This window comes from Lycium ferocissimum, chromosome 7 (assembly GCF_029784015.1).
Source record: "Lycium ferocissimum isolate CSIRO_LF1 chromosome 7, AGI_CSIRO_Lferr_CH_V1, whole genome shotgun sequence".
In the NCBI taxonomy this organism is placed as follows: domain Eukaryota; kingdom Viridiplantae; phylum Streptophyta; class Magnoliopsida; order Solanales; family Solanaceae; genus Lycium; species Lycium ferocissimum.
Genome location: NC_081348.1, coordinates 51582984 through 51597165, shown reverse-complemented (window position 1 = coordinate 51597165; position 14182 = coordinate 51582984). Strand labels below are relative to the sequence as shown.

The 14182-nt window shown below is 35.5% G+C and overlaps 1 protein-coding gene and 1 pseudogene across 1 annotated transcript; one reads left to right on the top strand and one right to left on the bottom strand.

Moving 5' to 3' along the window:
- Window positions 1–896, top strand: LOC132062308 (uncharacterized mitochondrial protein AtMg00810-like). Its single transcript, XM_059454903.1, has 3 exons — window positions 1–176; window positions 273–412; window positions 586–896. Exons 1-3 carry the CDS (start codon window positions 1–3, stop codon window positions 894–896), a joined length of 627 nt encoding a protein of 208 aa, XP_059310886.1.
- A 1700-nt stretch (window positions 897–2596) lies between these two features.
- LOC132062307 (transcription factor GAMYB-like) lies at window positions 2597–12084 on the bottom strand (annotated as a pseudogene).
- Between the last annotated feature and the right edge of the window lie 2098 nt (window positions 12085–14182).

The following is a 14182-nucleotide window of genomic DNA, read 5'->3' as shown; positions in this document are numbered from 1 at the left end:
ATGGCATGGTGGTTGTGCTATCATTCTTTGTTTATCAAGAAGACAACAAATGGCATGGTGGTTGTGCTAATCTATGTGGATGACATGCTCATTACTGGGGATTCTCTGAAATTTATTGAAGAAACCAAAAGGAACTTACAACAACCATTCAAAATGAAGGACCTAGGAGAGCTTAAGTACTTCCTAGGAATTGAGTTTGCAAAGTCAAAACAAGGAATATTGATGCATCAAAGGAAGTATACCTTGGAACTAATCTCTTAAGCTGGACTAAGTGGTGCAAAACCATCAGTTACTCCAATAGACACCAACAACAAGTTAACTACAAAGCAATATGATGATCACATTAATGCTACTGAGATTGAAAAGATTGATGATCCCTTAACTGATCAAGGTGCTTATCAGAGGTTAATTGGTAAGTTACTCTATCTCACAATGACAAGACTAGATATAAGATTTGTAGTTCAAACTCTCAGCCACTTTCTACAACAACCAAAAGTGTCTCATAGGGAGGCTGCTCTAAGAATAGTAAAGTACATCAAAACCAGCTTGGACAAGGCATACTGTTGTCAAGCAATCCAAACACAGTTATATCTGCATACTGTGATGCTGATTGGGCATCATGCGCTCACTCAAGGAAATCTGTGTCTGGTTATTTAGTAAAATTAGGAGATTCATTGGTGTCATGGAAATCAAAAAAGCAACCAACTATATCCAGAAGCTCAGGTGAGTCTGAATATAGAAGTGCAGCAACAACTGTTATTGAGATCAGTTGGTTGATAGGACTTGTGAAGGAGTTGGGAATGAAGTTAAACTACCAATCAACATATTCAATGATAGTAAGTCTACAATACAAATTACAGCAAATCCTGTATACCCGAAAGGACCAAGCATATTGAAATCGACTGCTACTTTATAAGAGAGAAAATTACTCAAGGCTTGGTGAGCACCAAGTATATTCCAACTCAAGACCAGCCATCTGATTTGTTGACGAAGGTTCTTAGTCGAGTACAACATCACTACTTATGTTCCAAGCTTGGAATTAAGTACATTTTTTTAGTTCCTAGCTTGAGGGGGAATGTTGAGAACAATAAAGAAGGTGTCACTTAAGTATGTATAGAGGGTAGATTAGTCATTGTACAAGTTAGTTAATGAGTCATGTAAGTAGTTATTAGCTTCACAAAGTTTGTTAATTAGTTAGGATATCATCTCTCCTCTTACTCATGTGTATATACGGGTATATCACCCTCATTTTATAACTAACCGATGATATACATTCATTTCTCTTCTCTATTACATTTCGTTCTTCCTCACACAGATTTGGAGTTCATCTTTCTTCTCTAAACTGCTTTACTTCACATAGTCACAATCGGGAGTACCCAGAAAAGGAAATAGTATCTAATCCAAAAAGCATGCAATATTCAAGGTTTGGCATATAAAGGTGAAACCTTGGAGATAGGCAGAAACTTATAATTAGATGAACATAAGGAAGCAATACTAATCATTTCTTCCCAAAAGCTAGGTCCATATTTTCGGAATATATACACAAATCAAGATCGACAAAAGGAAGTTTACAATCACCGACTCAAACCCATTATCGAATCTAACTCAGCGGAATATGGAGGTACTTATGGCAAACGAACCAATGCAGTCATTCACAATAAAGCGATAGAAGAAGGGCATGGGACATGGCTCCACTATCACTTATGTGGAAAATTTGGAGAGAAGGAAACAGAGAGAGAAAGCGCCTTTGAAGGAATCGAGTTGAATTTTATCAAGTTGTGGAGTAGCCTCCGATCCTTTATTTTCTTTTGGTGCACCCATGAAGTTCCTTGTTATATAGTAGAAGATTGGGTGTCCGTTGCAGAAAACCGTGTTTTCTACTTTTTAGTATCCTTCTTGTTTATGGCGTGTTTTGGCCAAAGCAATTAATGAAATTTATTTACTTAATAAAAAAGGAGTTCAGATAAATATATACATGTACATAATACACACACACCCCCGTCTTTTCTGACCCTTTCTGTTGTGGTGTAAACTCAAACTGATTCGAACCAAACAACTCGAAACCAAAAAGAGAAAAACAAACAGTGCCGAATTTAATTAGGTTTCTTTTTGGGTATAGGTTATTTTAAGAAACCGAATACCGAAAATACCAAATCAAAAATTGTTCAAAGCTGTACCGAACCGACCAATGAACATCCGTAAGTTTGACCAAAAAAATGACACCATAGTCTATGTACACGAATCCACATAAAGTAACTAAGTGGGGAGTTTCTCCCTCCATCCCATATTACTAAAAATATATGTCCCAAATTACTTGTTCATTTATAAAACCAAGATAAAATTATTTAAATCTTTCCATCTTATCCTTAGCATTAAAAGTTCTTGAAAATTGTCAATTTTGATTAGAATATATTTATTGGAGAGAGATAGGGGTAAGATAGTAAAATATATCTTTTATTTATGATTTCTTAAGAGGCGTGCAAAAAGGAAAGTGACGAAGTAATATGGGACGGAGGGAGTAGATCAAGAATTAAACGGTAATAAGAACACAGGACACACTTTTGTTTACCAAAACTATGTATTGACCAGTAACAAATACCCTCGTGAATGGTTAAGATTTATATCAGATAGCAGTTTTGGATTTTAATCAGTTCACATAGTTTTGTCGGCAACTATAAGGTTGCTGCTGAAAAAGGATGAGACATAGTTATTACCTTCCCAAAAAAAGAAAAAAGAATGAGACATGATGCAAATCTCAGCAGCCATTCGTGACCATTTGTTTCCCGTAGTTCAATTATTCGACGCTCTTCCTCTGGAGTGAAAGCACATTTCTTTAAATCCGGTCTTAGATGATTTGCCCACCGCAAACGGCAACTTTTCCCACTGCGAGCAAGTCCTGATTGCTTCTGGACTGCACTCCAATTCCCCTCCCCATGTTTTGGGACGTAATCCATATAAATAGCATCTTTTGCTTTACTCCAAGGACCTTTTTTCAGTTCAACATTTCCTCCACCACTAGCTTCTTCAACAGATGGCGAATCTACGAAAACTTTTGAAGTCATCATGTCAACAAATTCAGTTGTCATACACATGTCTAAAATTGTTGAACAATTAGGAGATTATTCACTTATTTCCTGAATAATTTTGCACTTTATTTCAAAATCAGTGTTTGGTTATAAAATTTCCAAATCCAACTTGGAATTGGATTCCAAATTTGGAAAAGTGCCTTAAAGTTATCCATTTTTGTCGTTATTTATTTTTTCCTTTTTCTAGTTCTCCGATAACTTATTCTGAATTTAGCAGACACGGATAAACCAAACTTTTGAAAACCTATAAGATCTCCTTATCTATCTAACTACGACGTAAGGTGATAACCAACTTTGGGGATAAAACAAGCAAACATGTCGAAAATTATTATCTCAAATTTGCAAGGAAAACCTCATTGGTCGAGAGTCGAGATCCCTGAATACAACAAGGGAAATGATATCTACCATAAACCACGTAAACATATGTTTAAACCTCATAGCAGTTGAACAAGAAATGCAAATAGTATTTGACCAATCATTTTAGAGATAATGGTAAAAAACGCACCTGAATTATCGCTTGTTCACTAGTTTCACATCCCAACTATCCGTTGTTCCCTTTTTTCAAGGGAAAACCCTAAACCTACTAGGTAGGAAAAGGAAACAACTGATAGTTGGAGTGTGTTTTAATACATAGATGGTGATAGTTTAAGTAGGAAAAGGGAATAACTGATAGTTGAGGTGTGTTTTTATACATAGATGGTGATAGTTCAGGTAGGAAAGGGGAACAGTTGATAATTGAGGTGCGAAACTCGCAAAAAAGGTGATAGCTCAGGTGTGTTTTTGACTATTAACTAATCATATTAACCTCAAAAATCACCCCAAGCCCACTTGTGGGATTACACCGGTAACCTCAAAATCAACATCTGAAGAACTCATGTGATTTTTCTTGTAAGGAAAACAATTTAATAGGGAATTCCGTATATACATCACTAAGCAATTGTTAGTTCTGTCAAATTTCTTTACCAGCAAACACTAAGAAATGCTACAAAAAAGAAGAAGAAGAAGAGATAATGATAAAAAACACACCTCAACTATAACAGTTGTTTGAGTTTCTACCTGAACTATCTAGGATGAGTTTCCTACTGTGAAGTTGAGAAGATATTCAAGCCAATTCCTACTCAAAAGCGGAAAGAAATAAAAGGAAACTTTTTTCTTTGTTGGTTTTCTAGTGTTATTGGGATTTAGATCCTTTCTCGGAAAGGATTAGACCTAGTAGTATAAATACATACTAGCTAGGATTTATTAAGTAGGACAGAACATAGAACCTAAGAGTATTCAATCTTGTAACTTACTTTCTCCCTTGATATTAATAAAAGTGTCGGCCGTTCTCCGTGGACTAGGATCACATCGATCCGAACTATGTTAATTATTGTGTTTTTATCGTTTCCGCACTAACACCTGCCTAAACTATCACCAATTAGCTTGCAAAACCAACACAACTATCAGTTGTTCACTTTTTCTACCTAAACTATCACCAATAGTTTGCATAACATAGCTCAACTATCAGTTATTCACTTTTAATGATGTGTGTTTTGCGAACTAGTGGGTGATAGTTTAGGTAGGAAAAGAAAACTCATAGTTGTGTTTTGCAAACTAGTTGGTGATAATTTAGGTAGAAAAATCTCACACCTGATAGTTCAACTAGGAACCTCAAACAAATGTTATATTTGAGGTGTGTTTTTGACCCTTAACCCCAAGAAAATGCAGTATTTGTTTAGTTTACAAAACAAAACCTCAAACCTCAGCCTCAAAATGGTTTAATATCAAATCTAACACTTACAAGATATAATGGCTCAGCTTAATTAATTCAAAGCTCAAGATGGAAACTTCAGGTTATACCAACAAGAGCAAACATAAATCTTATAACAAAAATGCTAAAACACAATAAACTCAAGCTAAAAGTAACAAGTTTAAGTTTCTATAAAACAATTAATCATAACCAAATTAAAGCATTTTAGTTTTTTTTTTTTTTTAACCTGAATGACAACAGTTCAAGAACTTGCCGACAAAGTCTTGAAGCTAACCGCTTATGATCACTTCCTTAAACAAAAACAAGAAAAAAGCAAACACCCAATAGTGAAAAAAACAAGATTTCAATCAAAATGAACCAAGAAAAATGGCTTAAGCCTTAGATTCACAAAGGGAAAAAAGACCCCCTTAATACACACAAGATAAAGTCATACAAATATGATCAAAATTTTCACCCGGAAAAAAGTGAGACACTAAGGCTAGAAATGTGAAATCAAGAATGGTCTTAACTTAAAGAACAAATGTGAGTAAAACAGAAAGAAGAGAAATTTAAGTACAATTGTTTGAGAGTGCTATGCTATGTGTCAGCTGAGTTTTAAAGGAACTTTGTAAAACAAGAAGACAAATGGGAAAATGAGTAGAGAGTGAGGGGTGTTCGGTGTGAAGGAAATTTGTTTTCTTCAAAAATGTTTTCCATGTTCAGTAGGTAAAAAAATGCATAATATATAAAAGACCCTTGTGCACAAGTAGGCACCTTAACTTGTATAAAGTTGAACACGTAAACTTAAATGTTGACGTGATACTGACGTGGCACGGACGTGGCACTGACATTGCACGGACGTGGCACCTCCAAAATTTACGTGCCACGTCAGTGTCAAGTCAGCATTTGTGTTTATGTGTTCAACTTTACACAAGTTAAGGTGCCTACTTGTGCATACCCAAAGTTGGAGGGTATACTTGTCAGTTGAGGCCAAGTTTGAGGGTCTGTTTATGTATTATGCCTAAGAAAAAATATTATTCTAAAATATATGTACGTATAATCAGTGGTGGACTTAGGATTTTCACTAGGGGTTCCAAATATATAGAAGTAAACACACGAAGAAGCTTAAGTGCTTCAAAATCAACTATATACATAAAAAGTGATTTTAACCATGTATAAACAGTGTAATATTCCGCCGAAGGGGGTTCAGATGAACCCCTTGGCCCTATGTGACTCCGGCCCTGTGTATAATTTAAACAAACACTACAGCAAAGTACCAATCAGTCCCAGAAAACAAATGGTGGCTTGATGTATCATATTTCCGACCAGTGGATCGAAGTCAACCTTCACTTGCTTAACCTCGCATCCTTCAAAATCCTAAAAAAAAAAAAAAATTACATAAACTTTTGAACACTTTCAACAGTGCAGATAATTAGAATAAATCAATTTAGTAACCATTCTCACCAACTACTGTCACTATTGACTGGTGCTCATCCAATGAACTTCCATTGGTAGGGGTGTATTCACTAAACACCGATCCTGAAGAATGACCTCAAGGGGAGATTGAGTCACAATATGTCTCCTGATGTGAAATATTCTTTGAAGCTTTGGATGTCCGTGATCCATAAAGTATGGTGTCCAATAGACCACTGTTTCGAGGTGACAGACTGCCTGAATCAGAATGCTTATTTGGAGGAGACTGAACCGATGTATCGAAGGACTCGACTGGAGGAAGTGGTGGCCAACTTGCCAACAGAGTTTGGAGTGAAGGGAGCTCCAGCTTCTTAGAAGCCCATTTGGGCTCTGAAGAAGAGGAGTTGCCAATTAAAAAGGCATGGCCGCCAGGAATTTCACCCAAGAATGATGGGTGATATGACGAAGAGAACCCCGAGGACTAAGCAACAAAAGAACGGTCATTTTGATTTGATGACAAGCTTGAAAAAGATCAACATTTAGACCAGAGAAACAAGATTCTGATCCTCGTATATGTTTGGATGGATGAATTGTCGAGAGGACCTGGAAGAATTAAGACCCTGATCCAGCATGCTAGTTGCAAGAATATCAAGACAGCTACTAGCAGCAAGATTAACATTTAGAACAGAGCTTGCTCCCCATATACGCTTGGACGGATGAACTGTTGATCAGTGGACAGAATGAGTATTGCTGGAAGAATTAAGATCCTGAGCTGGCATGCTAGTTGCAGGAGTATTATGAAAGCTACTAGAAGCAATATTAAGAAGGCCCGGAGGATGCAACAGCTGACTAGGTTCAAATTTTTTTTAATTCCACAGATGGAATCTCAAAAGTGTTGATAGGCAAGAGATCAGGATGTGAATTTTCAGAAGAGAATGTGTCGAGATCTTTATTTTGTTTGTTCTCACTAAACTCCGAGAAACAAACTTCTGGAGGGTACATGGACAAGACTGCACGCCGTTGTCTCTTTAATTTGGCGTTCCAGTAGTTTTTTATCTCATTGTCTGAGCGGCCAGGCAACTGAAAGAATAGAAGGGCCATGAAAAAAATTAATTTATAGCCATTATTCGACTTTGAAGAATGTGTTGGATGGCACCGATCACTCAAATTGATAAAGTTCACACAAAATCAGTACTAGAAAATGAAAGCTATAAAACTGTGTCTTTTGAGAGAAAGAGGAGAGGCCACCAAAAAGTGATATTCAAATATGAGAGGCCACCAAAAAGTGATATTCAAATATGCTTTACATACAAGTTTCGCCAAGCATACGAGCACCATTTTTTACTGAATAACACATAGTGCAAGAGTTCAATTAAAAGCAACATCCAGATGAAGGAAAATGGACACGGATATTACAAAAGATAGAAAATGACAAATAGGAATCACCACTAGCAGATTAAGATAGCACTCTGTACTTTCACTCTCTCCTTCTTTCTTGATTTTCTGAATTTTTGATGCTTGCATTTCTGAAATATTTTTATCTTATAAGAACTTGATTTATAAACACGTTTATTTTTACCAAACGCGTAGATAAGTCAAAAAGTACTTATAAGCTGGTTTGACTAGCTTATACTAAGTTTCCATAAAACAATTAATCGTAACCAAATTAAAGCATTTTAGTTTTTTTTTTCCTTTTTCCTGAATGACAACAGTTCAAGAACCCGTCGATAAAGTCTTGAAGCTAACGACTTATGATCACTTCCTTAAACAAAAACAAGAAAAAAGCAAACACCCACAAACTAAAATAGTGAGAAAAACAAGAATTCAATCAAAATGAACCAAGAAAAAATGGCTTAAACCTTAGATTCACAAAGGGAAAAAAGACCCCCTTAACACACACAAGATAAAATCATACAAATATGATCAAAATTTTCAAGAACCAGGAAAAAAAAAAGTGAAACACTAAGGCTAGAATGTGAAATTAAGAATGGTCTTAACTTAGAGAACAAATGTGAGTAAAAGAGAAAGAAGAGAAATTTAAGTACAATTGTTTGAGAGTGCTATGCTATGTGTCAACTGAGTTTTAAAGGAACTTTGTAAAACCCGAAGGCAAATGGGAAAATGAGTAGAGAGCGAGGGGTGTTCGGTGTGAAGGTAATTTGTTTTCTTCAAAAATGTTTTCCATGTTCAGTAGGTAAGAAAAAAGCATAATACATAAAAAGACCCCTTTGCACAAGTAGACACCTTAACTTGTATAATGTTGCACACATAAATATAAATGTTGACGTGATACTGACATGGCACGGACGTTGCACAGGCGTGGCACTGACGCGGCACGGACGTGGCAACTCTAAAATATGCTTCTCACTCTCTCAAAGAAAGTGAAATACACTCTCCTTGCCACATCAACGCTTAGCGTGGTAAATATTCCGTTTTAAAAATCAAATGACATAAATATTTGTACACTTCCAACTATGCAGAAACTTGGAATAAATCAATCTAGTAACCATTCTCACCAACAACTGTCGCTATTGACTGGTGCTCATCCAATGAGCCTCCATTAATAGGGGTGTATTCACTAAACACCGACCTTAAAGAATGACCTAAAGGGGAGATTGAGTCAAAATAAGTCTCCTGTTGTGAATTATTCTTTGAAGCTTTGGGTGTTTGTATCCATAAAGTATGGCATTCAATAGACCACTGTTTCAAGGTGACAGACTGCCTGAATCAGTATGCTCATTTGGAGGAGACTGAATTAATGTATCGAAGGACTCGACCAAAGGAAGTGGTGCCCAACTTGCCATCTGAGTTCGGACTGAAGGGAGCTCCAGCTTCTTAGAAGCCCATTTGGGCTCTGAAGAAGAGGAGTTGCCATTTAAAAAGGCATGGATGGCAGGAATTTCACCCGAGAATGTGTTGGATGTGCGAACAAAGTACCACATTGATAGCTGAAAAGAAAAATGAGTTACTTGTAAGGTGTTGGATACTCTTAATGAAGTGAGGCCTTTTGGAGAAAACCGTGCGGGCTTGGCCCAAAGCGAACAATATCACATCATATTAAGAGTATCTTTGGACCATCTTAGCCAAACAACTGGTATCAGAGCTAATGATTTTGCGGGACGAGTATGAAGATGGCGGAGTGTGGCGTGGGGCCCGGCTTAGTGCCTTTGCCTGTCTATGGGCCGGTTTACGACCTTTACCCACCCTTGAATTATGACAATGAGCCATGTGGAACTTAGTTCAAGGGGAGATTATTGTGTGTGCGAACAAAGTACCACATTGATAGCTGCAAAGAAAAAGGAATTAATTATAAGGTGTTGAATACTCTTAATGAAGTGACGACTTTTGGGGAAAACCGTGCGGGCTTGGCTCAAAGAGGACAATATTGGACCGTTTTAGCCCAACAGAATGATGGGTGATATGACTAAGAGAACCCCGAGGATTGAGAAAGCAAAGAACCATCAATTTGATTTTGATGGCAAGTTTGAAAAAGATCAACATTTAGACCAGAGAAACAAGATTCTGATCCTCGTATACGCTTGGACGGATGAATTGTTGAGAGGACCGAACAAGTATTCCTGGAAGAATTAAGACCCTGATCCAGCATGCTAGTTGCAGGAATATCAAGACAGCTACTAGCTGCAATATTAGCATTTAGAACAAAGTTTGAACCTCGTATACGCTTGGGCGGATGAATTGTCAAGAGGATCGAATGAGTATTCCTGGAAGAATTAAGATCCTGATCCATCATGCTAGTTGCAAGAATGTCAAGACAGCTACTAGCAACAATATTTACATTTAGAACAGAGTCTGAACCTCACATACGCTTGGACGGATGAATTGTCGAGAGCACCGAATGAGTATTCCTGCAAGAATTAAGACCCTGATCCAGCATGCTAGTTGCAGGAATATCAAGACAGCTACTAGCAGCAATATTAACATTTAGAACAAAGCCTGATCCTCATATACGCTTAGACGAATGAACTGTTGAGTGGATAGAACGAGTATTGCAGGAAGAATTAAGATCCTGAGCCGGCATGCTAGTTGCAGGAATATTATGAAAGCTACTAGGTTAAGAAGCCCCGAACAGGGCCGGCTCAAGGCCAAGGCCACTAAGGCAATGGCCTTGGGCCCCCAAATTTTTGGGGCCTTATTTTTAATTAAGTTTAATTGCTAATTTGTTTAAAAAATATTGTGACTTATAGTATTTTTATGTAATTTCTAAATATGTAAATTGTATTTCAAAAAACTTAAAGATTGTATGTTCGAATCCACGATAGAAATAAGGAAATTTGACTGTTGAAATCCAAATTGTGTCACATAACTTGAGATAGAGGGAGTATACAATTTTTATTAAAAAAAAGAGAAGAATTTTTTTGGTCACGTGATTGATTAGCTATATTGTCAGTTGATTTTTTTTTTTTTTTTTTTTTTTTTTTTTTTTTACAATAAATTGATTTGAAAAAATTGTTAACAACTTTACATTGTTCTTGACGATTATAAACACTAATTAATGACTTCACATCTAAAAAAAAACTAAAAAAGTAGACTTTAAATAAACATATATATCACAATTTTTTTTTAATTTTTTTATTTTTTTATTTTTAAAATTAGGGTCTCTCTATGAAGTTTAGCCTTAGGCTCCCAATCTTGTTGAGACGGCCTTGGCCCTGAAGGATACAACTGCTGACTAGGTTCAAAATTTTTTAATTCCACATATGGAATCTCAATAGTGTTGATAGGCAAGAGATCAGGATGTGCATTTTCAGAAGAGAATGTGTCGAGTTCCTTATTTAGTTTCCATAAAACAATTAATCGTAACCAAATTAAAGCATTTTTTTTTAAAACCTGAATGACAACATGAGTTCAAGAATCTGCTGACGAAGTCTTGAAGCTAACCTCTTACGATCACTTCCTTAAACAAAAATAAGAAAAAAACAAACACCCTATCTAAAATAGTGGAAAAAACAAGAATTTAATCAAATGAACCAAGAAAAATGGCTTAAACCTTAGATTCACAAAGGGAAAATAGACCCCCTTAACAAACAAGATAAAATGATATAAATATGATCAAAATTTTCAAGAACCAGGAAAAAAAAAAAAAAACTGAAACATTAAGGCTAGAATGTGAAATCAAGAATGGTCTTAACTTAAAGAACAAATCTGAGTAAAAGAGAAAGAAGAGAAATTTAAGCACAATTGTTTGAGAGTGCTATACTATGTGTCAGCTGATTTTTAAAGGAACTTTGTAAAACAAGAAGACAAATGGATAAATGAGTAGAGAGTGAGGGGTGTTCGGTGTGAAGGAAATTTGTTTTCTTCAAAAACGTTTTCCATGTTCAGTAGGTAAGAAAAAGGCATAATAAATAAAAAGACCCTTTTGCACAAGTAGGCACCTTAACTTATATAAAGTTGAACACGTAAACATAAATGTTGACGTGATACTAACGTGGCACAGACGTGGTACTGACGTGGCACTGACATGGCACGGATGTGGCACTGACCTGGCACCTCCAAAATATGTGTGCCATTCGTGACCATTTGTTTCCTGTAGTTCAATTATTCGATGCTCTTCCTCTGGATGGAAGCACATTTCTTTAAATCTGGTTTTAGCTGATTTGCCCACCGCAAACGGCAACTTTTCCCATTGCGAGCAAGTCCTGGTTGCTCCTGGACTGCACTCCAATTCCCCTCCCCATGTTTTGCGACGTAATCCACTAAAATAGTATCTTCTGGTTTACTCCAAGGACCTTTTTTCAGTTCACCATTTACTCCACCACTAGCTTCTTCAACAGATGGTGAATCTACGAAAACATTTGAAGTCATCCTGTCAACACATTCTGTTGTCATACACATGTCTAAAATTTTTTAACACTTAGGAGCCATTTGGCCATGAGAATTATTCACTTATTTCCGGAATAATTGTTCACTTTATTTCAAAATCAGTGTAAAAGTCTATAAAATTTACAAATCCAACTTGGAGTTGGATTCCAAATTTCGAAAACTGCCGTACAGTTATCACATTGATACTACTACTGACTAGGTTCAATTTTTTTTTTTTTTTACTTCCACAGATGGAATATGAAAAGTGTTGATGAGCAAGAGATCAGGATGTACATTTGCGGAAGAGAATGCGTCGAGTTCCTTATTTTTTTTGTACTCATTAACCGCCCGGAAAAAACTTCTGGAGGGTACATGGACAAGCTTGCATGCCGTTGTCTCTTTAGTTTGGTTTTCCAGTAGTTCTTTATCTCATTGTTCGAGCGGCCAGGCAACTGAAATAATAGAAGGGCCATGAAAAAAATTATTAATAGCCATTATTCGACTTTGAAGAATGTTTTATGTGGCACCAATCACTCAAATTGATATAGTTTACACAAAATCAGTATTAGAAAATGAGAGCTATAAGCTGTATCTTTTGAAAGAAAAAGGAGAATCCACAAAAATGTGATATTCAAATATGCTTTACATACAAGTTCCGCCAAGCATACGAGCACTATTTTTTACTGAATAACATATAGTGCAAGAGTTCAATTAAAGCAACATCCAGATGAAGGAAAATGGACATGGATATTACAAAAGATAGGAAGCGACAAATAGGAATCATCACTCTGATTTCGTACTCATTCAATCATGCATAACAGATCATACCAAATAGTGATGTAATAAATTCTAATGAACCATAGTCGCTACCTCTTCAAATCACCTCCAAATTGTCATCAAATTAATTCCACCTACAATATTTAAAAGAAACAAAGACTAAATTACACAAACTTGATATTTAAAGAAATCATGAACTATATGGATTTTTAAGAGAAAGCGGGGATGACAGAATAAAGCGTTGATGCTCTTGATAGATAGAAAATCTTACTTTTTGATGATGAAATGGATCAAAAGACACCATACTATAAATCTTCACAATTATTTGCCATCCAAGAAGTTTTTTTTTTTTAATGACAGATAGCACTTATTATTCTAAAAGCATGTTGGTACATAAGTCAATAAATTAAGGTAAACTTATAAGCAATACTTCATAAAAATCATGAAAGCTTTGCTATATATATATTTTCTGCAAAGAGGTGTAATTAAGTAGGACATCTTCTCTTGTATTAACACAAAATGCAGGTTCTTTTCCTAAACTTAAAGCCTATATTTTCTGCAAATTAAAGAGTTGTAATTAAGTAGGATATCTTCTCTTGTATTAACACAAACTGTAGGTTCTTTTCCTAAATTTAAACCTTTCCCTGATGTTTGAGAAAATATATGATGTGCTGTCAAAAAAGTTCTATTAGTTTGCACTTTTAGTCCAAACTAGTTTTTCTGCACGTGCGTTGCACGTGTGTTCCGAATGATGCAGTACATATTTTGAAAAATAATACCAATATATTGCAAATAAAAGCTTTGAATAAATAACTATACATATGGATGAATAAATTATAAGTTTATGTGGATGATCACTATGAATGTCATCGTATATGTGTGACGCTACTTGGTACTTCTGATTTATTAGAGATAGATTATTGACTCATTTTGAACAAAACAAATTTATCAACTTTGAAGTGTACACTCTTGCTAATTAATATGAGTTGAGAAAAAATTGTTAGGAACTAATTTTTTTTTTTTTAATTTACGCTAATAGTATCAATTCATTCTCCAAATTTCATCATTTAAACACTGTTTCATTATCTTTTTGATATCTAGGAAATTATACTATGTCACTTGAAGTAAAATTGGTGTGGATATAATTTAGCACGACTTCTTTCGATTTTGATGGGTTGGTTATTTGTTAAAACCAAAATCAAACCAATTTAGTCAGTTTATAAATTATTAAAACCAAACCAAATATAACATACAACCATCAGTTTGGTTCACTTTGGTTCGGTTTTTTAAGAAACTTAATGGTACTTTTCTCTTTGATTCTTTCCTATAATTAGGAAAGAATTTTTTATCATTT